The sequence below is a fragment of the Macaca nemestrina genome, chromosome 2, assembly GCF_043159975.1.
Source record: "Macaca nemestrina isolate mMacNem1 chromosome 2, mMacNem.hap1, whole genome shotgun sequence".
In the NCBI taxonomy this organism is placed as follows: domain Eukaryota; kingdom Metazoa; phylum Chordata; class Mammalia; order Primates; family Cercopithecidae; genus Macaca; species Macaca nemestrina.
This window is the reverse complement of record NC_092126.1, coordinates 3,207,066-3,227,731: the sequence shown is the minus strand read 5'-3', so window position 1 is coordinate 3,227,731 and position 20,666 is coordinate 3,207,066. Positions and strand designations below refer to the sequence as shown.

The 20,666-nt window shown below is 54.7% G+C and overlaps 1 protein-coding gene across 4 annotated transcripts in view; it reads right to left on the bottom strand.

Moving 5' to 3' along the window:
• Positions 1–8,227: 8,227 nt before the first annotated feature.
• The window catches only part of LOC105470806 (xyloside xylosyltransferase 1), a 194,582-nt gene continuing 182,143 nt past the window's right edge, over positions 8,228–20,666 (bottom strand). For all 4 annotated transcript variants that reach the window (XM_011723071.3, XM_071090625.1, XM_071090623.1 and 1 more), the window contains exon 4: positions 8,228–10,090. In XM_011723071.3, coding sequence (XP_011721373.1) covers positions 9,694–10,090 — 397 coding nt within the window. In that variant the 3' untranslated portion in view covers positions 8,228–9,693. The remainder of the gene's footprint in view (positions 10,091–20,666) is intronic.

The following is a 20,666-nucleotide window of genomic DNA, read 5'->3' as shown; positions in this document are numbered from 1 at the left end:
TAGGATTACACGCGTGAGCCACTGCACCCAGCCTGTGTGTATGTGTGTCTGTGTGTGTGTGTTTTTAGAAAAAGAAATCACAGCACCTTCTGGCACAGGTCAGTGTTATCTCAGCTGGGTCAGGACAGTTCCTTCAGTATTTAGGTAAGGCCGTCAATCTTCCTTTTTAAAAATGCTACCTGCAATTTTAAAAAAAGGATGCTGTGTTTTGCTTGCTAAGGCTCCTTTGATTAATCCCCTTCGCTTCTCAGGGTTTTAGCCCAACCATGAATGTGTGGTTCGATCTGGAAACTGTCCAGCACGCACATCAAACCAAGAGGGCCCTTCCTGGGTGCCAGCGTTTCCACCAAGCCATGTTTTCACATCGGCTTCAGGACAGGTGCTGTGGGTGCCCCTTCCCCGAGGCACCTCCCACTCTCCCGTGTCTCTGTTTGTCTTTGGGATGCTCAGGGCGGCTTTCTGTGGTGCTTTTTTAGGAAACTGAGGTTGCCATGTGGAAAGGGGAAAAGGGAGAACGATGAATGTGGTGATTCTCCTAAGGGCCCAGTCCTGCCGGGGTTCAGAGGGTGCTCTCCTTCCTGGAAGCAGGCCAAGCCTCCGAAGCTGGGACCTGAACATGCGCAGGAGCAGAGAGTCACTGTTCCTCAATGGAGTTAGCTGTGGAGACCAGGAGGGAAATGGGCTTGGAAGTCCAGAATCCCAGGGCTCTCAGCACACCCAGGTCAGGCCCCACAAGCCCTCGTCTGTTGCTCAATTTTCATCCCATTTCCTTTCCTCGCGAGCTCGCATGGCCTCTGCTTGCACACCCCCAGGGACAGGGCGCTCACTCCTTCTCTAAGCATCTCCTGCCCTGTCTGCCTGCCCTTCAGGACCATCCAGCTGGGCTCTGCGGAGCAGGGGTAATAGAACATTTGAGGGTGTCCCCAATCAGATAAAGGGAATTTTTTTTATTTTTTATTTTTTTAGATGGAGTCTCGCTCTGTCATCCAGGCTGGGGTGCAGCAGCATGATCTCCGCTCACTGCAACCTCTGCCTCCCGGGTTCAAGCAATTCTCCTGCCTCAGCCTCCCAAGTAGCTGGGACTATAGGCGCCCGCCACCATGCCCGGCTAATTTTTTTTTTGTGTTTTTAGTAGAGACAGGGTTTTAGTATATTGGCCAGGCTGGTCTTGAACTCCTGACCTCGTGATCCACCTGCCTCGGCTTCCCAAAGTGCTGGGATTACAGGCACGAGCCACTGCACCTGGCCAGATAAAGAGAATTTTATGGCAAAATAATTGCTGCAGAGACTGTCATGTCCCAGGAATCTATTAAGCTGGAGAAGAGGACAAATGTAAACACAGGATATTAATTCAGTGGGGACACAGAGGGCCCTTTCCTGCCAGGAGTGTTCATTTCTGAGCCTCCACCCGCAGTCTGCCCTGAGGCCAAGTCCTCCCAGAGGTGCAACCCATTCAAACGCCAGGCCCCGGGACCCGCATCAGCCTCTTGTGGCATCCAACGACACGGAGTCCAGCAAAGTGAAATTTAAAACGTCCGTCTGTATCTGTGTGCCTTGGAAAAGAGCGAGGGTCCTATTCATAACCCCGGTCACAAGCGTCACCATCTCTCGAACTCTCAGCCTCTCACTCAGGACTCCTGTGAAACAGGCCCTAAGCACCTTTCTCCTCTCCCGTGTCATCCAGCCGCACGGCCTTCTGTCAAAAGGGCCCTGGACTTCTGCTTCTTCCGCAGGCCAAGCCAGAAAACACAGGCTGCTCCTAGACAGAGGCCCCAGCATCTGTCCCCGGCCCTCGCCTCCTTCACCCACCTGGGGACCCACAGCTCCTTGCTCAGGATGACAGCTTTTTCTTACAAGAAGCCCTGGACAAGAAAAATTGTCCACCAACTTGCAGAGGGAGGCTCAGGGTATCACAGGTGACAGGAGGGTCACCCAGCTCCAGCTGAGGGGGCAGGGAGGCTTCCTCTCCGTCGAGCTCCGTCCTCACAGAGGAGCAGAGGTGAAAGGAAGAAAGCGGTGAGGAGCAGGGCACGTGCTCCAGCAGAGCCACGGGAGGCTCTGGGCACAAGCACAGAGCCTGGGCCATCCCTTGCTTCATCCCCATGGGTCATAGGCTGGATAGACAGACTCAAAGTTAGCTCTTCCCACGACAGCTCGTTCACACAGACCTGAGTCCGGAGGCGCTCTCTGTACTTCGTGTAATCCCCACTTTCTTGTCTTTTGGTACCAAGAGATTCCAACCAAAGGCTTCAATCCCCTGGCAGGTCTAAAAGCCTGAGAGTCATGGGCCAGGAGCCCCAGCCTGAGAAGGCCCCATCCTGTCTCACCCAAACTGTGCCAGGACCCTTCCCCTTTTCCACACACTGTGCCGGGACCCCTCCCCTTTTCCACACACTGTGCCGGGACCCCTCCCCTTTTCCACACACTGTGCCGGGACCCCTCCCCTTTTCCACACGGGACGACTCCCTAGAACGTGAGGATGCTCACTTTGCTTTTAAAACTTTGTCCCCACCTAGGCCTTGAAGTATAGACTCTGGCACAACCCCTTTCTGCTACAAAGGAGGCAAGTGAGGGCTAGAGATGGGACTAACTTGTCTGGGTCACACAGCAAGTCTGTGACAGGGCGAGGATGATAATCCTAGGGGCAGAGTCCACCCAGGGCCTGGATGGAACCGAGCCCACATTTCCTCTCTAGGGTTCAGGTCATAGCCTCATTCCCAGAAAATGGTAGCTCCCTGTGTAGAGCTGGGACTCTAGCATGTGCCACAGAGAGGCTCAGAGAGGCCAAGTATGTTCCTAAAGGCCACACAGCCACGCTTTGTCACCCGGGGCATGCATCACCCTCAGTGTGGATCCATGGGGACTCCTCTCTGGGCACCTACCCACAGCGGTGAGACAGACTCACTGCATGGGAAGTTCTGTCAGGATGAGGACTGATTTGCCCTCTTCACTGCTGTGACCCCAGGATCTAGCCCATGCAGGGGCTTGGTCAGCCGAGATCGTGCCACTGCACTCCAGCCTGGGTGACAGAGCAAGACTCTGTCTCAAACAAAACAAAACAAAACAAACAAAACCTACAACAGGTGCAAATGAACAAAGTCACAGATACTAACTTGTGTCCCCTCCTGAAAGCCCATATTCTTTTCATGGAGTTTTCAGTGCACGTGCCCACCTGGCCTTGGAAGATTACAGCTGGTCGTGTCGCTCTCTGTCGCTCAGACAGAAGAGGATTATGCGCCTCCCTGACAACATGCCTTGAGAGCACAGAAATTCACAAACACCCAGCAGGCACTCAGCCCTCTCAGCCCTCAGGCTTGTGCCTGTGTCAAGCCATTCTGGGCCTTGGGAAGTGCCAGGGCCGGGCTGGGTAGGCAGAAGAGCTTCCTGGTTTTGCCTGAGGTGAGGGAGAGAGGCTTTTCCTGAGAGAAGGTGGCGGTGCCCAGTGACAGGATGGGTGAGGGTTGAAGGCCTCACTCCTGGCCTTCACCCCACGGCCACCCTAGCTCTGGGGCTCTGTGTGGGATTGGTCGAGGCTTAATGGACGAACGCCAGGCTCCATCCATGAGACGGCTCGAGCGTGGGGTCGGATGGCCATGGCACTCCCCTGGCAGGACTTCACGTCACAGGGCTCTGAGGAAGCTCAGCCATGGCCGTGTCTGCCCTGGCAGCTCCCTGCGGCACCGGGTCGGGCTGGGGTGTGAGGGAGGGAGGTATGTCTAGGGACTCGAAAGTTCTTTGCTATGAGTTATCTCACCTGCTACTCACAGCAGTCCTGGGAAGGCGGCCAGATCAGGAGCTGGTTAAATTCTCCCCGCTCACAGAGGTGCGCCCGCTGGCCGCAGTCAGGCGGTGAGGACAGGCCAGAAGCCAGGGCCCCTGCCTCCCTGTCCAGCCTCCTTCCACAGCGGCGTAGGCCACTCATGCGGAGGCAGCTCTGACGCGGGCCACACGCGCTGGAGGGCTTCAGTGTATCTTGGATCACAACGTGTCAATGCAAAGAGACACGTGAACAAGAGCACCGTGGTGGAGAGAAAGTGGGGGCTCATGCCGGTGACTGTAGGGGTGGGGGCCAGGTCTCGGGGGAGTAGCTGGCACCACTTAGTCAAAAATGAAGTATCTGCATAGCTTATGATCTGGAGGTTTTGTTCCTGGATATGCAACACGAATTCTCATCGGGTCTGTAAGGAACAAGGACAGGGATGCTCACGCAGAGTTACTGGGGTGGGGGTGTGGTCCCAGGCTCCACAGGTATCCATCAGTGCACAGTGAGCCCGTTGGAATGGTTGTCTGCTTGGGGGATGGGAGAGGACCGTGGGAATAAAAGGGAATGAAAAATGAAGCGAGAGACCCCTACAGAACACAGTGGCGAGCGTGGGTCCTGAAGTGAGGGGGAACTTGTCTTGCTCCATAAGGTCCGCAGGCTCCATGCTCACGTGGTCCCGCACAGGCCTGAGCAGCAGCGGGCAGATGGCTGAGGTGCGGGCTGGAGCAAAGCCCTGCATTTCAGGAAGGGAGGCTGGAGGGCAGCCAGCTTTGGAGATGTGCAAAGGCCCCTCCGCTCTGAGGCTCCACGGATGAATGGCCTTCAGCGAGGCTGCTGAGTGTGTCTGCGTGGTGGGACACCTCTTCCCCCTCAGAATGGGGGTGCCAGTGGAGATGCTCTGAGCTGAGCCAGCCTCAATTAAACCGGCCTTCCCTTCACTCTAGAAGGTGTTTTGTTCTTTGCAAGCTCCTTGGGGAGTGGCTGGCTAGTCCGCTCAACATGCCCTGCAGGGCAGCTCAACCTTGTCTCCCCGGCTGAAGACTGGGCACTTCCCAAGGTGAGATCGGTGGGACATGGGACTTTCTGCTGGGGGGGGGGGGGCCCTTTGGAAGGTGGTCACATAGCTGAACGGAACAAGATGTTAGTGGGCATAGCTGTCAATGGGTCATAAGCAGAGAGGTGAGGGCTCCCGGGGTACAGCTGATTCTCTCTGGATTTTAAATGCGCCTCCAGAGTTGGTCTGCATCCCACACTGTGCCTATGGAGGATGCGGGAGGAGGGAAGTGTGTAATGTGTATTTTGAGAGAGTTTTAGTCTGCATGGTCATGTCATGAATCCTAAGTGGGTGAATGATGAGTTGAGGTCTGGCAGTTTCACATCTGATCTGAACTCTCTTCTGTACCCACCTGTGAACCCCAATGGATGCATTTGAAACAAGTGTTTCCCCAAACAGCTAGGGGCAGGGATACTGCCCAGGGATCTGGTTCAATCCCTTAGCTCCTTGTTTTTACAGATGAGGAAACTGAGGCCCAGAAAAGGTTTATCCGAGGACTCGTGACAGGTTAGCTTTGAGCTGAGGCAGCCCTGCCCCCACCTCCTGGACACACCCAGCAAGTTACCCGTGGACTCCTGACAGGTTCACTGTGAGCTGAGGTAGCCCCCGACCTGCTGGCTTCTGCGGATGGTGCAGCTAACAAAAACTGGACAGCTTACAAGCATGCATCTGTTCATCCATGGGGTTACGGAGATGCTACCGACACATTTCATGAGCTCCAAAATGGCTGTAATTTATTATTTAAAAAGAATATTCTAAGTAATAATGGTTAGAATTCCCTTACATCTGTATCATTTCACAGTTTACCAAGCCCTTACACATCTTTTCCTCCTTCCGCACTCCTTTAAGGAGCTCTTACGAGTGTCTAGAACTAGGGAAAGAGGTGGCCTTGCCTGTCCAAGATGGCCAGGTAGTGAGGGCAGGATGTGGACCCAAAGCCAGGCCTTTGCCTCTGGTGTGAGGGTGTCTCTACTACACCACCTGCGTGCTTGGAAATTTCTGCTCCCTGCCAACCTCCAGATTTAGCCCAGCCCCTGGGCCTCCCATATTAAGACCAGCCAGGAAGTGTTAAAATTAGCAGAGGTTTGGCCTCTAGTCAAAGCAGGTGCCAAGTCACAGCTGCACTTACTACCTTAACCTACAAACTCCTGGTGTGCTCTAGGCTGGGGCTGTGAACCAACATGTCAGGCTTTGACTTGATGAAACGCTGCTGAAGGAGAGGCTGCAGTCTGTTTGGTTTGACGTACATAGAAAACAAATCTCTTCAACAAGACTGCGCCATCATCACTTGTAAGGTGGACTTTGTGTATACACAGAAGATGACAGTAGCTGAGAAATGAAAGCAGGGTCTGGAGCTGCTATTATTAGATCGCTTTTATTTGGAGAACTGGGGCATCCACAGGGAAAGTTGAAGACCCAGAGGCGACTCAGCCTGGATTATGTGTTCTTATGGGTGACATCCACCCTGGCCAGCCAGGAGCTGTAAGCTGGCCAGGCTGACACTCACCTGCAACTGGGGAGAAGGGATGTGGCTAAAAATGTATAGCATTTATTATCTTATTATAAAAGTAATATTCAATGTGGAAAATACAGAAATATAGATGAAAATAAAAAGCACCTTAATCCTAGTGCCCAGAAATGTTACCTTCTCAGATTTCTGTTCTCCTCATAGGTACAGGCATTTTCCCAAGAGTGGGTTTCCATGGCGCAGGTTAAGCACAGCACAAGGCACTAGGCTTGCAAGGCAGCGACTGTAACAGGACCCCAGTCAGGAGCCGGCACTCCACGACGTGTCAAGCACGGCAATGGCGAGGCACGGCAAGTCCCGGCTGCTCCGTCGGCGGGCCAGGGGGCCTGTGCAGCGCTCTGTCGGCGGGCCGGGGGGCCTGTGCAGTGCTCCATTGCCGGGCCGGGGGGCCTGTGGAGTGACAGTCTGTTGTGCACTGTGGGGTTGGAAGGTCAAGGCCACTGGCGATGAGGGAAGCTCCTGGGAGGTGAACTCAAAAGCAAATGAAGGATGTTGTTTGGCTTTTGCCCATTTTGACCAAGCAGCTTATTTTTTCTTGCAATAACAAAATACACACATAGCTATAGAAACAGTTTAATCATGAAAATGATCGCAGGAAAAATATCTTTATTATTGTGAGTCTAAAATTCTTTAACCTTTAGCTCACTTTTTTCCCATTGAAATAATTGTTTTTTTTAATGTGGCGTTTGAAACACCTGTTTTTAGAAGTTGAAATATAGCAGAATAGACTCTCTCTTTATACATATGTGTGTGTAGGTATACATCTATACATACATATATGTGTGTACATTGATATACATACACATTTATATATGTAATTTTAAAAATAAAATTAAGATCATATTAAACATATAATCTTACATTTTGCATTCTTTATTTAATACCACATTATAAGCATTTCCTGAGGCATTACATATTCTTTAAATAATGCCTAAAGTATTCCATTATACGGATGAAGCATACATTATTCATCTACTTCCCTATTCCACTTTTTTTTTTAAGACAGTCTTGCTCTGTTGCCCAGGTTGGAGTGTAGTGGCGTGATCTCAGCCCACTGCAGCCTCTGCCTCCTGGGTTCAAGTGATCCTCCCAGCTCAGCCTCCTGAGTAGCTCGGTGTGCACCACCATGCCCAGCTAATTTTTGTATCTTTGTAGAGACAGGGTTTTGCCATGTTGCCCAGGCTGGTCTTAAACTCCTGGGCTCAAGAGATCTGCTGGCCTCAGATCCCCAATGTGCCGGGATTACATGTGTAAGCCACCACGCCCAGCCCCTCTTCCACATTTTAAGTTGCTTCCAATGTTCTTCTACTATAAAAAATGTTGTAATAAACATATAGTATATGACTCTGTCCATATCTCTCACATTTTCTTACAATCGGCTTTAGACATAATGACCTTCATGAAGTTTTCATTAATATTATCAATAGCATAATAGATCCCCCAATACAATGGCTGGTGCGCAGCAGGCATTCAATAATTGTTAACTATAAATAGGAAATCAAGTAGGTGAGAGAACAGACCAATTCTGTCCTAGCAGAGGGCTGGGAGAGAAATCTGCTGTTCCTCTTCAGGGAAGGATGTAACTGGGCAGTCTGGGGTAAGAGGGATGAGAAGAAATAAGGATTCTTTTGCTCCCAGGTGCAGGTGGACCTGCCAATACCTAGAATGAAATGATTATTTGGTTTGAAGCAAACATGCCAATAGTACACTCTCTGATACCCTCTCAGATGTGCCTTCTCCTTGGTCCTCAGGGATCTCCTGTAGGCACTCACCTTCATCACAGGAGGCGGGGGGAGCTGAATGGCACTGATTACACACTTGAATCAGAGCCTACATGCAGCTGAAAACTGTGATCAGAGAACAAACAACATGAATCACCATGTTCTCAAAGATTATTTATTAGCTATCCTCACTCATGGGAAAAAGATAGAAAAAGGTAAATGAAATTGAAACAACACAAGATGAAAATTCCACAGCATTTCTCCAAGGACCTCAGCTAGATGACACAAATGGACCCCTGGGGCTTTCACGTCTGCAGCCTACTTACAGGAGGACCCATCAGAAGAAACGAGGCTTTAATTTCTGCTAAGGTCTACGGTCTAACGTGGTATGATAAGGGGAATTTTTAAACAAATAAACTAGAATGCTTACTAGCCCACGAGTAATGTCTCTTCCAAGCCCACATGGTCACACTTGTGAACTGCTGGGTTCCTTTTCGTTTTTTGCTTTTTTGAGACGGACGTCTCACTCTGTCGTCCAGGCTGGAGTGCAGTGGTGTGATTACAGATCCGTGCAGTGAACTTCTGGACTCAAGCCACCCTCCCACCTCAGCCTCCCAAGTAGCCAGGACAACAAGCACAAGCTACCAAACCTGGCTAATTTTTAAAATTCTTTGTAGCGATGGGGGCCTCACTGTGTTTCCCAGGCTGATCTCGACCTCCGCGGCTCACGCGATCCTCCCACCTCAGTCTCCCAAACTGTTGGGATTACAGGCTTGACCACTGTGCCCGGCCTGGGCTCCTTTTTGGAATGAGTCTTCCCGGTCCAGACAGTCTCCTGCATGTCCTTATGGTGGCCAGTCTCTGTTCTTTGAGGATGAATTTGCTTTCTGAGTAGAGTCTGGTCACCTGGAGCTGGTTTGGTTAAATAAAGGATAATGGGGTTCTGGGATGTAGCTGGGAGATAAAAGCCGTAAGTGCTCTAATAATGAGCTAAGTTTTCTTATGCAGGCCCCAGTGGGTCCTCACGTCCTTCCCCAAAGAGGCGATCTTGAAACGTACACCAAGTGACGTGGTCGTCAGGAGAATACGCGCGCAGCCTCCCAGGGTGAGTATGCGCTAGGCTGGCATTCGTTTGGAAGCTTAGATACTGGGTTGGTCATTAAAACCTTGGCTTACCTTACCCATTGGGGGCTCGATGGGTGCTAGAGCAGGACTGTTTGTCCTTTCTCGAAAAATGGAAGCCTGTCAATTTAAATTAAATTTATATTGGTCCAGAAGAGGCCAGGTCTTAAAGGATTTCCATTCCTAGAGGCGGACAGCAAGGGGGCCCCCTTCTCCCCTTCCTTCTCTTCAAGCGCTTGCTTCCTAGCCCACCGGAAGATGCCCATGCGTGTCCTTCATGTCACCTGCTCCCTGAAGGAATAAGGCCCCAAGCACCAGCAGTGCACAGGCCAGTCCTCGGCGGGTGGCCTTAGCACAGTGACCTGCCCCGCAGGAGGTCTCAGCACCTTAATCACAGGACGTCCCTGCAGTGTCTCTCTAGTGGGTCAGACACTGCTCTCAGGTCTGTCTGGAGCCCTGTCCTTCCCCCAGATCTGGAGGCCCCGGGGGCAAGGCGGGGGTGCGCCTAGTCCTCCGGGATGGGAGTGTTGCAGTTCCCGTGGTAGATCTTGACGTGGCCTTCACACCGGAAATAGGCCTCGAAGACGTCACTGTAGCCATGGTCCCTCCACCAGGTGCACAGCTGCCGGTTCCAGGTACAGTCCAGCACATGGAAGAGCCTGGGGTGCTCCATGCCAATCATGGTGAAGAAGTCCTGGTCCCCGAGGTGGCCGCGGAAGTGGTACTTGTCGGCCAGCTGCTGCACCTGCGCCGGCTCCAGCAGGCGGCTGTAGAGCGGGGACTGGCGCATGGCCTCCAGGTTCAGCAGCATCACCCCGCTGTTGAAGCCCGGCAGCCCCTCAGGGGGTGGGCCCCCAACCCTGGTCTGGGGGTTCTCATGGCGGAACTGCCAGAACGTGTGCCTGTGGAGACAGAGGACAGAGTTAGCCCGGTGTGCAGGGGGACCAGCCTGGCGGCTGCTGCCCTGGATCTTCACAGCCAGCCTGCATGCAAACACTGCAACATTCTGGGGTGCAGGATCCGCATCACTACACCAGCACGTGGTAGAGCTGGGACCTGAACCCAGGGCTCTGGACCCCAAGCCCCAGATTCTTTCTACCATCCTCTGCTACGTCCTCACCACAGCCAACATTGGTATTGACTGAGGATGTACCAGGCGCCATACTAGACCGGCTTACTTACTCCCCACACAACCCCAAGGGATGGGCGCGCTGAGATGATACATCATTTCACAGCCAAGAAAACCGAGGCACAGAGAGGTCAAGGTATTTGCCCAAAGTCACACACCTAGTAAGCAGCAGACGCAGGGACTAAACCCAGACAATCTGGCTCCAAAGTCCACATTCTTAAGATAGCAGCAATCTAGGTAGAACTTTCCACCCCCTTGTCTTCATCTGTGATCTTGAAAAGGAGAAGGGAGAGAGAAGGAGGGGACGCAATCCTGAATAGACATCTAGTCAAGACGCAGGCAGCTGAACCCAGACTGCAACCAAACTGTTTTCTGCTTTACAACAAGGCTCATTCATTGAGCCCCAAGCCTGGCACTTCAGAAAGGCTGGGCAGGAGCTGGGGAGGCCTGTGGCAGCCCAGGGCACACCCTGGGTTAGGGTGAAAGACAGCTGTAGAAGAGCCAAGTAGGATGATGTCTACTTTAGAAGGAATGTCACTTCAATTTTTCTCTCAGCAGATTTAGAAACCAATCTAGGTTCACCGTCCAGGGAGTGTTAGCCTCTTGTAGGTCCTCTACCCCAACGCTTCCATCGGCAGGAGAGAAGAAAGGCCTAGACACCTCCCTGTGAGTGCCAGGGTTAAAGCACTGCCCTGTCCTCCAGCCTCCTTAATATCAAAGCCTTGTGTGTGCTGCAAGGGGTGTGCAGACGGAGGGGAGAGGCATCAAGCCCACCCCCACAGAGAAGGGGCCACAGCAGTCGTGCCTGTGACCTGGAGGAAGGAGGAACATCGGGAGGCCCACCGTGGCAGGGACAGGCGTGGGAGTGGGTCCTCACGGGGGGAACGCATCATGACAGAACCAACTCTGCCTTCCAGCCTGGAGATGCTACCGCACCGGTCCCCCGCAGACAGATTTCCCCACCCAATCCCAGGATAGGATCCGCGTGATGAAGCAGAAGGCACAGGGGAATAAAACCAGAGACCCTGCCCATGGCCCTGAGCCACTTCTCAGCACCAGCACATTGCTCCGCGTCTGGGAACAGAGGAACCTTCCTCAAAGTCTCACATATCACAGAGAGTGCCGAGAGGGGGAAACGTTCCCTTTGGACATTCTTACAGGGGAATCCACAGGTTCACTGCTTGTGTTTTGCTGTGACTGGCCTGTGAGTGGAACGGAGCTCTGGTGCCTGCCTGGTGATAACAGTCTTGGCAAAAATAAGCTTCTCAAGGAAACTGAGATGCTGTCGTCTTGCCACAAAAGCCCGCGGTGAGGGGGTCACACGGGGTTGGGATGCAGTGTGGCAGCTGTGTGTTTACTTTTCCCTATTTCTTCCCAGTGGTTCATTTCAGGACCAGATTATAAACCAGCCAAAATTCTACCAGGCAGACCAGGGCACCACGACATCATAGAGGAGGAACCCTGTGACTAGGGGCAGCGGGTGCTTTACCACCAAGGAGCTCGATTTACCCTTCGAGGGCTGGGAACGGAAGCATTTACCAAGGTGGAGCAGAGACCAAAGGGATGGAGGGCACGACAGGCAGGGAGACAGAGCCTGTGCCCGCCGAGGTCCTGGACCACCTCATGCTCCACGGAGCCCACGCATCCATCTTTACTGTCCCCGTCTCCTCTCTTACTCCCCGGAGGACCCAGGAGGGAGAAGACTCCCCCAGCTGGGGGTGCGGCCCGTGCAGTCTCTTGTGTCCACAACACCTCAAAGGGCACCAGCACAGCAGGGACCCAGGAAAGATCACGGGGCTGATGAGGAACGATGGAAAGGCTGGTGTGGGGTGAACCGTGCAGCTACGGATAGCGGGTGGGAGCAGAGCGGGCAGGACACTGACGACACGATGCTGCCACTGCGGCACCTGCAGTTTCACTGAGCCCTCAACCTCCCCGCCAGATCTACTGTGGGGCTGAGTGAGGAGCAGGAACCACGGAGAGGCTGCTCAGATGTCTTAAATGGTTTCTACTCCCTAGCAAGTGGGGAGCAAAGAGGCCGCCCCCAGCCCCAGGTATCCTTACCAACCTCAGCAGGAAGGGCTCCCAAATCTTCCATGTCTGCAGCAAGGAGGACAAACAGTCAACCAGCGCTGAGCTCGCTGGGCTCAGGAGATGGGGCCGGAGGCAGAGACAGGAGGACGGAATATGCCTCCAGGAGAAGGCCACGGCACAAATGGTTCTTTGGGGACAATGCCCAGCACCGCCACTCAATCAGGATGAAGAGGTATTTGATGAGGAGGAGCCAGAAAGGACCGGTCTGGGCATCAGCCTGAGAAGGAAAGGAGGGACAGGAAATCGGGCGTGCAAGCTGCCCCGTGTGTGTGCTGGAGCAGAAACACAGCCTGAAAAGGAACAATGACTGTCTCCACCCAAAGCGATGTTCAGGGAGTCCTTGTTCAAGGCGTCCCTACCATCCCCAAATGAACCCAGACAGACAGAGCAGTCACCTGGGGGAATGGCAGGTTTCTCTGGCCTCTGCGTCCGCTGGTTCTCATAGAGGAATCACATGAGCCTTAGGGCAGAAGGAGTGATACGGGGTGTGGACAGTATCAGAGCTCGTGCAAGAAACTTCTATCCCACGGGAAGTGGCCTAAACATGCAGTACCGCCAATGCCTCCAACGCAACAACACGGCGTGGGTCACAAAGCCCTCCCACACTCTCCACCTTGGCTCCCTCTCCCTGGCAGCCCAGGGACATTACTGTCTGCATTTTTGCAGAACGGGAACAGAGGTCCTCAGTTTGTCGCAGGCAGGGCTTCTGATCTCTGAGGTCCCTTTGATCTGCCTGCCTCGGATTCCACGGGCTAGGGTTCCAAGGAGGTGCGCTTGGATTTCAATCTTAGTTCTGAATTTGGGTGGCACAGGCCAAGGCCAGGGCACGGGCGACAGGGCGATTGGGTGACGCGGCTGCTGCTGGCACGTTAGGAACTTGGGGCTCAGACCTGAGGCCTCTTCGAGGCAGGGCACTGAGTGTCCCAGACCCCTGCCCTTCTTCACAGGGGCCTGGGGCTGACGACGTATATTCAGAGGAAACCTTTGTATAAATGCAGGTATTTGGTTCTGAGTCCTGGAGCATCCAGAAGTTTCTCTGACTAACCTCCCCATGCCCACAACCCAGGCACTTTGCTCTGTCTGGATTGGTCTAATTGTCTAACCACTTGGCCTGTGGAGAGTCTTGTTCCCATCTTCCATAGTTACCTGGAGACCCACGGTAGAGGGGATAAGCCTTTTTCGCCCCTTTAGAAATAATTTCAACTGGAAAACAAGCCCCCACGCAGACAGTCCCTGGTAAATACTGGGTCTTTCTAGAAGTCAAGGAGGCCCATTGGGAAAATAAAAATTAAGAAGCTTTAAGAACATTCTTCCAGTCATAAATATATTTTCTAAATTTTTAATATTGAATGTAACTTAATCATAAAAAAGTATTACAAGCTAGTGAACTAGCTTTCGTGAAGAAAGCCCATCTTTATGGAAAGGGTTCTGAAGTCATTTGGAAAAGCAAAGTTACTTCCTCGCTTCAGGTCTTTCCCTGATGAACACAACCAAGGCCGCTCTGCTAAAGGGCTCTCGAGAGACCCTGGCTGGAGAATCTAAGGCTCATCCTCCCCTGTAAAGGACACACGTGGCCATCCACACTCCCGCCTCCTCCTCCTGCCACTCCAAACCACAGGCCCTTTTGCCTCCGACTCTTCATGATTTGTTTTCTCCTGCCCCTTTCTCAGCTCCTCGGGCCGAGTTCACCAGCACCACCTCCAAGAGGGAGGAGGCGAGGATGGGAACACACTGAGCCCGGGCTGTCTGCACAAGACTCTGCAGGAAGGTTCTAGAAGCCTGTGCTGACTCAGGCTAAGTTCAGGCTGTAGGCTGTCAGGCAAAGAAGGCTCCATTTGAGGTCTGAGATTCAGCACGCGGCCTCGCCAGGTGTACCTCTGGGGCGTCCTTCAGCCTCGAGAGCAGTCGCTGAAGGGCCAGCATCTGGGCCTCTTCCCGGAGGAAGCTCCCGGCCTGGAGGCTGTGCAGTCAGTGAGGCCCAGAACCAGGAAACGCGATTCCCCTTATACCCATGCATGCGCACCAGGCCCAGTGAGCTCTCGTTTGACGTGGAAGGACCTTATTTTCCAGTCATCTGAGATTAGAGGCCAGGAGGGAAGCGACACTTGGCAGCTGCCCAGCGCTTCATCCACGCCAGCCAGGTCCTCTGGGGTGACCCAGGGATGTTTCAAGTCCACCCAGGCCCAGAGGCTCTCTGGACACCCTGCGCCCTGGCTGGCTGATGCCGGCTAATTTCAGACCAATGTCCCTGCATCTTGGTCCTACCTGGAGCTGAGGCTGAAGTTCTGTGGGGCAGGCTCGAGCTCTTCGGTCCTTTAGGGGAACCACTGCCCGGCGGTATCGAACTGGAGACACGGACATCCTGGAGCTGCAGGGCCACCACCGAGTTCTAAGTGCCCGTGTCCCTAGAGCAGTCCTTACTGCCAGCTCACAACTGACCCTTACTAGGATCTCTTGATAACAAGACCTAAAGTAGGCTGAAGTCTCCAGCTCTACTGGACAGAGAAGGTAAGAAGTGTTCCCAGGCCAGGAGCGGTGGCTCACGCCTGTAATCCCAGCACTTTGGGAGGCGGGGGCAGGTGGATCACCTGAGGTCAGGAGTTCGAGACCAGCCTGGCCAACATGGCAAAACCCCGTCTCTACTAAAAATACAAAAATTAGCCAGGTGTGGTGGTGCGCGCCTGTAATCCCAGCTACTCAGGAGGCTGAGTCAGGAGAATCGTTTGAATCTGGGAGGCAGATGTTGCGGTGAGCAGAGATCGCGCCATTGCACTCCAGCCTGGGCGGCAAAACTCCATCTTGGAAAAAAAAAAAAAAAAGTATTCCCAACGTCACACAGGCCATTTGCAGTAGGACCAAGAGAGGCTCCTCATAGAGACACGGTCTACCAGAGCCTGAAAACTCTTAGGGACTCCTGGTTCGTGTACCCATTGCGCAGATGAGGAAGCTGAGGCTCAAAAACTGCCCTGCCCAGAGTCACACTGCTGAAAGGGCAACCTCACATTTCCAGGCAAATCATTTATGCTTTTCTACAAATGCCTCTGCCCGGAAAAGGGAACTGCTGCCTCCCACTTGCCCAAAACAAGCCCTCTGGTGAGGCAAGGCAGCAGCGCTCAAAGCCAGCCTGCCAGGAGGCGCAGAGGCTGTGCTTTCCTCTCTGGCAGGGCCCACCTCCTCCAAGCTCACCACGCTAGCACTTGGAGGACAGCTGGGTGCCCGGATGGCTGGGGGGCCTTGCCTGGGGCAACAGGAGGGACATTAAACAGGTGGCAGGCATGTGCTTGCCCTTGTCTGTGGGACCTCATAAGAAACATGTGCTTGTTTTCAAACCCCAGCCCTCTTTAAAGGCCAGCAACGGAGTTTCCAAACCACACCATCCCCAGAACTTGGACAGGGCAAGCGGGGGCGAGGCAGGGCTGCTGCTTCACAGGCTGCGTGGGCACTGGGGTCGGTGCCGGCTGCCTGGCAGGAGAGGGGCACCCTCTCCGAACACTGAGACCCATAGAGACCGTGGAGGGAGGCGCACCGCAGAGGGCTTCCGCTCCAAGCCCTCCCCCAACATGAGCCACAGCCCCTCCCCTCCAGAAAGAACCAGCACCACGGCCTCCGCCTCCTGGAGCCTCTCCCTGCGTGCTGGAGGCTGCCAGTGCCCCTGCTTTGCAACTGTTTGCATCTCTGTACTACCCGCATGGCCTGCTGAGAGAACAGGGGTTCAGGGAAGGGAGAGGGCACGGAGGAAGGTCTGGGGGCGCAGGGAAGTGAGAAAGGAGGCGACATCTGCTGCGCGGATGTGCACATGTGCACAGCCTTAATGAGGACAGTGTTACCACCCACCCCACGCCCACCTGTTCGTTCCAGGAGAGGAAGACGCCTGCACGGGGTCACGGCCGACTGCGACACAGGCACTGGAACTTGACCACACGTGTTCCCAGAGTCTGCGTTGTTTTGAATTACGCCACGCAGGGGCCTTTGGCGGGAGGAGGGACAGTCGTGACAGGGCGGGCACTGGGGTGGCTAGTAGACGAGCCAAGCATTCTGGAGAGGTGCCCCTGCTACAGCCTGCACGGTGGGCCTATTTTTACCTAAAGGCCAATGGGCTCTGTTAGTTCGCTAGGGCTGCCATCACAAAGTACCACCAACGGGGCGGCTTCAGCAGCAGAGAGGTGCTGCCTCTCAGTTCCGCAGGCTGGAGGTCCGAGATCACGGTGCCGGCAGCTGGCTCTGTCTGGGCTGAGAGGGAGGGTCTGCTCCAGGCCCTCCCGTCACTCCTGGTGGCTTGCTGGGCGTCTGGGATCCTGGGAGAGGCATCACCCCACTCTCTGCCTTCATATTCACATGCTACCTCCCTGCATACACGTGCCTCTGTGTCCACATTTCCGCTTTCTATCAAGATGCCAGTCATACGGATCGGGGCCTCCCCTACCCCAGCAGAACCTCATCTCAACTCTTTACATCTGCAATAACCTCATTCCCACAAAGGGTGATACTCAGAAGTACTGGAGGGTAAGACTTCTGCAGAGGAATTCTGGGGGACACACTGCAACCCACAGCACTCTCCAGCAATGAAGACGGAGGACAACACCACAGCTCACCATCTAGGGACTCCGAGGACACCTGTGGGGACTAGAACTGCTCTCAGCGGGTGGGGACAGAATGACCCACAGTGGGCAGGGCAGTCCCTGTCCAGGAAGAGGCAGGTGTCAGTGGCTGGGGAAGGGCAAAGCAGAGGGATGGGAGATGATGTGGGGGGCGGCACAGGGGCCCCAGCAGAGAGATGTCCAAAAGCTCCCCCTGCAACGTCTCCTGCTCTTACAGAGACATGCAGGGACACCTGAGAACACACCGAGCTGACAGAAGAAAGCAGTGAGCGGTCAAGCAAATGCTGCGAGGAGCACCTACTGCACCTGAAGGTGGGGATGCACGTAGAACCTCCCTGCTCTCCCCTCTGGAAACCCGGCTAAGGGGAAGAGAAGATCCTCCACGTGAATTTGCCGATGGGGGCAGTCACAAGGTGAAGAGGGAGCGCCTGCAATCTCGAACCAGAGGCAGTGCTGCAATAACATGGACGGGATGGGAGGATCCCCCCAATGAGCTGGGCTGGCTCTGCTCTGATCGGTGTGCTGACCGTGCCCAGCAGTGTGCCCTGAGGAGCAGCCCTGACTGTCCCTGCGGGTGCTCAGCCTCTGTAAGGCTGTTGCTGCAAACGCTCCTCCCCACCCAGGCTTAGGGTGTGGAAGCTCCTCAGCGATCAGCCCTCGCCCACCCAGCCAGCCTCCTGGAGTCTGGAATGATAAAGGTGACCCACAGAGTCGGTCTCATTCTCAGAGCTGTATCAGCTATGACCAGCCCATCTCTGTGGGGCCCTGGAAAGCTTGGCCTGGGGCTGAACGTCGTAGGGGGTGAGCAGACCTGATAGCAAGGCCTCTGACCTGGTGCAAGGCAGCCCTTCAGCCTCCTGCAGGCCTCCGTTTCTCCAGAGCCCTGCAGAAGGGCAGCTGGCGGGCCTGAGGCCTCCACATGGCACAGCACTGCCAGGACCCCAAGGCTGCTGCCCTGTACCCTCAGGATGTGTCATGCCCTTCTCGAAGGCTTCTCCTGGCCCTCCGTTCCCCATACCCAGCCTGCCTGGGCATCTCAGTCACATGGCCTTCCCCCAACACCTGCAGCCCCGGAGCTGTAAAAACAGATGAGCGGGAACTAGGGAACTCAGGCTCACTCACTCACACACAGTCCCGGAGCCTGGGCCCTGGGAGGGGCAAGGGAGAGAGCTGATGGGAAAAGGCACTGGAGGGGTTTTAAGCCTGGATTCCCACTCAGAGGGTGGAGCCAAGAACAGCCATGGCAGGGCTGGGAGGAGTGGATGCGGGGAGGAGTGGGTGCGGGGAGGAGTGGGTGCGGGGAGGAGTGGGTGCGGGGGGGAGTGGGTGCGGGGAGGAGTGGGTGCGGGGAGGAGTGGGTGCGGGGGGGAGTGGGTGCGGGGAGGAGTGGGTGCGGGGAGGAGTGGGTGCGGGGAGGAGTGGGTGCGGGGAGGAGTGGGTGCGGGGAGGAGGAAAAGGGAATGTCGTGTCGAGTCCTGAACAGGTGCCCAGAGAACAGCAATGTGGAGGAGTACAGCAGGTGGCTGGAGGTACCGGCCATAAGCAGAGAGCACCAAGCAGGCGGCACAGAATTCTGGAGAGTTCTGACATTTAGGGGGTGGAAGAAGAGGAGCCAGGAAGATGCAGGGCATTGGAGGACCCCAGCCACCTGTTCCCACACTGACAGCCGAGAGGCCGGTAGCGACTCAGGCCATGGGGGCCTGTTCTGCCGTGGGAGCTCCTGCAGAGCCACTGAGCCGCTCGGGCCTTCCAGCTAGTTCTGCAGGCCCACTGTGCCTCCTCCAGCCTCTCGTGCCCTAGCCCTCTGACCCAGATGCCCCACCAAGTTCCCTCCAACCTACCTCCCCCGCTTCCTCATCCCCATCCAAGCTGGTCCTTCTCCTCAGTGCCGCCCTCCAAGCCTCCTACTGCTATCAACTGCCCATTCGCTGCCTCTCACTCAAACACTTGGATCTGGGCAGAATGACACCCAGACAGTACCTCAGTACCCCCTCCACAAAGTAGAGACACATCCTACTGCCACTCTCCCCAGTCCCCAGGGCTGCACACGGCCCCCCACACTTCCAGAGCTGTCCTCCCCACCTCCCATCGCAGCCCTGCGCCATCTGGCTGGCAGCTCCTTGCTCGCCACCTGGGATCCCCTTCCTCTCTGCTCCATCCCTAGGGACACCCTCAAGAATTCCAAGTGCTGACGGCCCTCCCCTTCACCTTGACCACAGTGTCCTCAAACCCCAGCTAAGCTGCCCACGCGGCTCTCCAGGAACCTTTTGCCGCCAGAGGCACTCTGCTCCAGTGATGGGAACTGACAGCCCTCTCTGGCGGCAACGTCCTGACCTACCCCACACAGAACCTGCTCATCAGACCCTTGGGAAGCTCTGACCCCTGCTGCCAGATTGGCAGCCTCAACTTGCATCTCCTGGCCCCTTACCCAGGGTCACCTGCCCCCAGTACCTCACTGCACGTGGGAATACAGCGGCATGGAAAGCTGTAGAGGGCAAGGACTTGGAAGCACCACAAGAGGCGACAGTAACCTTGGAGGAGAGGGATGGAGGCCGGGAAGCTGGACCCTTAGCACTGGGGAGCGTGTGAACAGGAAGGAACAGACGCCGGGGAGGCAGATGGCACCTAGAGGCAGAGAGAGGACAGAGGGAGGATATTGTACAGAGGGAGAGCTGAGCGTTCTGTATGCCAGGGGGAAGGGATGCAAACGTGAGGGAAAGACAGGCTGCAGAGAAGAAATACAGAGGAAAGGGCAGGGCGGCTTCTTTCAGAAATGAGAATCACGATAATGGCTAATATTTACTGAGGACTTCCTATGTGCCAGGCCCTCTTTTAAGTTCTTAAATGTATTCGATATAATGTTTGTAATAAGCGAACAAGGTAAGTACGATGATTTCCATGTCCTAGACGAGGAACCTGCGGCAGAGAGCTCTGAAACGCTTGCCCCGGGTCAGGAAGGGGAGAATTGCCAGGCAGAAGAGCTGTCCGGGAAGAGAAATCCCAGGATGCAGCTGGGAGCAGAGAGGGACAGAAGGGAGGACAACGGCAGTTCCGAGAGGTCAGGGAAGGAAGACATGAAGTCATCCACGGAGGAGGAGGGGCTGGGTGTGAGAAGGGCTGGAGAAAGAGAATTCGTTTCCAAGGGGCTCTGCATAATACAATCAGGAATGAGTAACAGGCAAATAAAGGGTGAGGGTGGGCAGAGGCAGGCGACTCTGGGACTGATAAGGGGATGTGTCCCGCTCATCTTTATGTCTGGAGGGCCTGGCGTGGGCATTTGATTCACAGAAGGGCCCTCAGAACTGTTACTTTCAAATGGGTGGATTAATGAATAAAGGAAGGCATAAGAGATTCTTTTTTTTTTTTTTTTTTTTTTTGAGACGGAGTCTCGCTCTGTCGCCCAGGCTGGAGTGCAGTGGCCAGATCTCAGCTCACTGCAAGCTCCACCTCCCGGGCTCAGGCCATTCTCCTGCCTCAGCCTCCCGAGTAGCTGGGACTACAGGCGCCCGCCACCACGCCTGGCTAATTTTTTTTTGTATTTTAGTAGAGACGGGGTTTCACCGTGTTAGCCAGGATGGTCTCGATCTCCTGACCTCGTGATCCGCCCGTCTCGGCCTCCCAAAGTGCTGGGATTACAGGCTTGAGCCGCTGCACCCG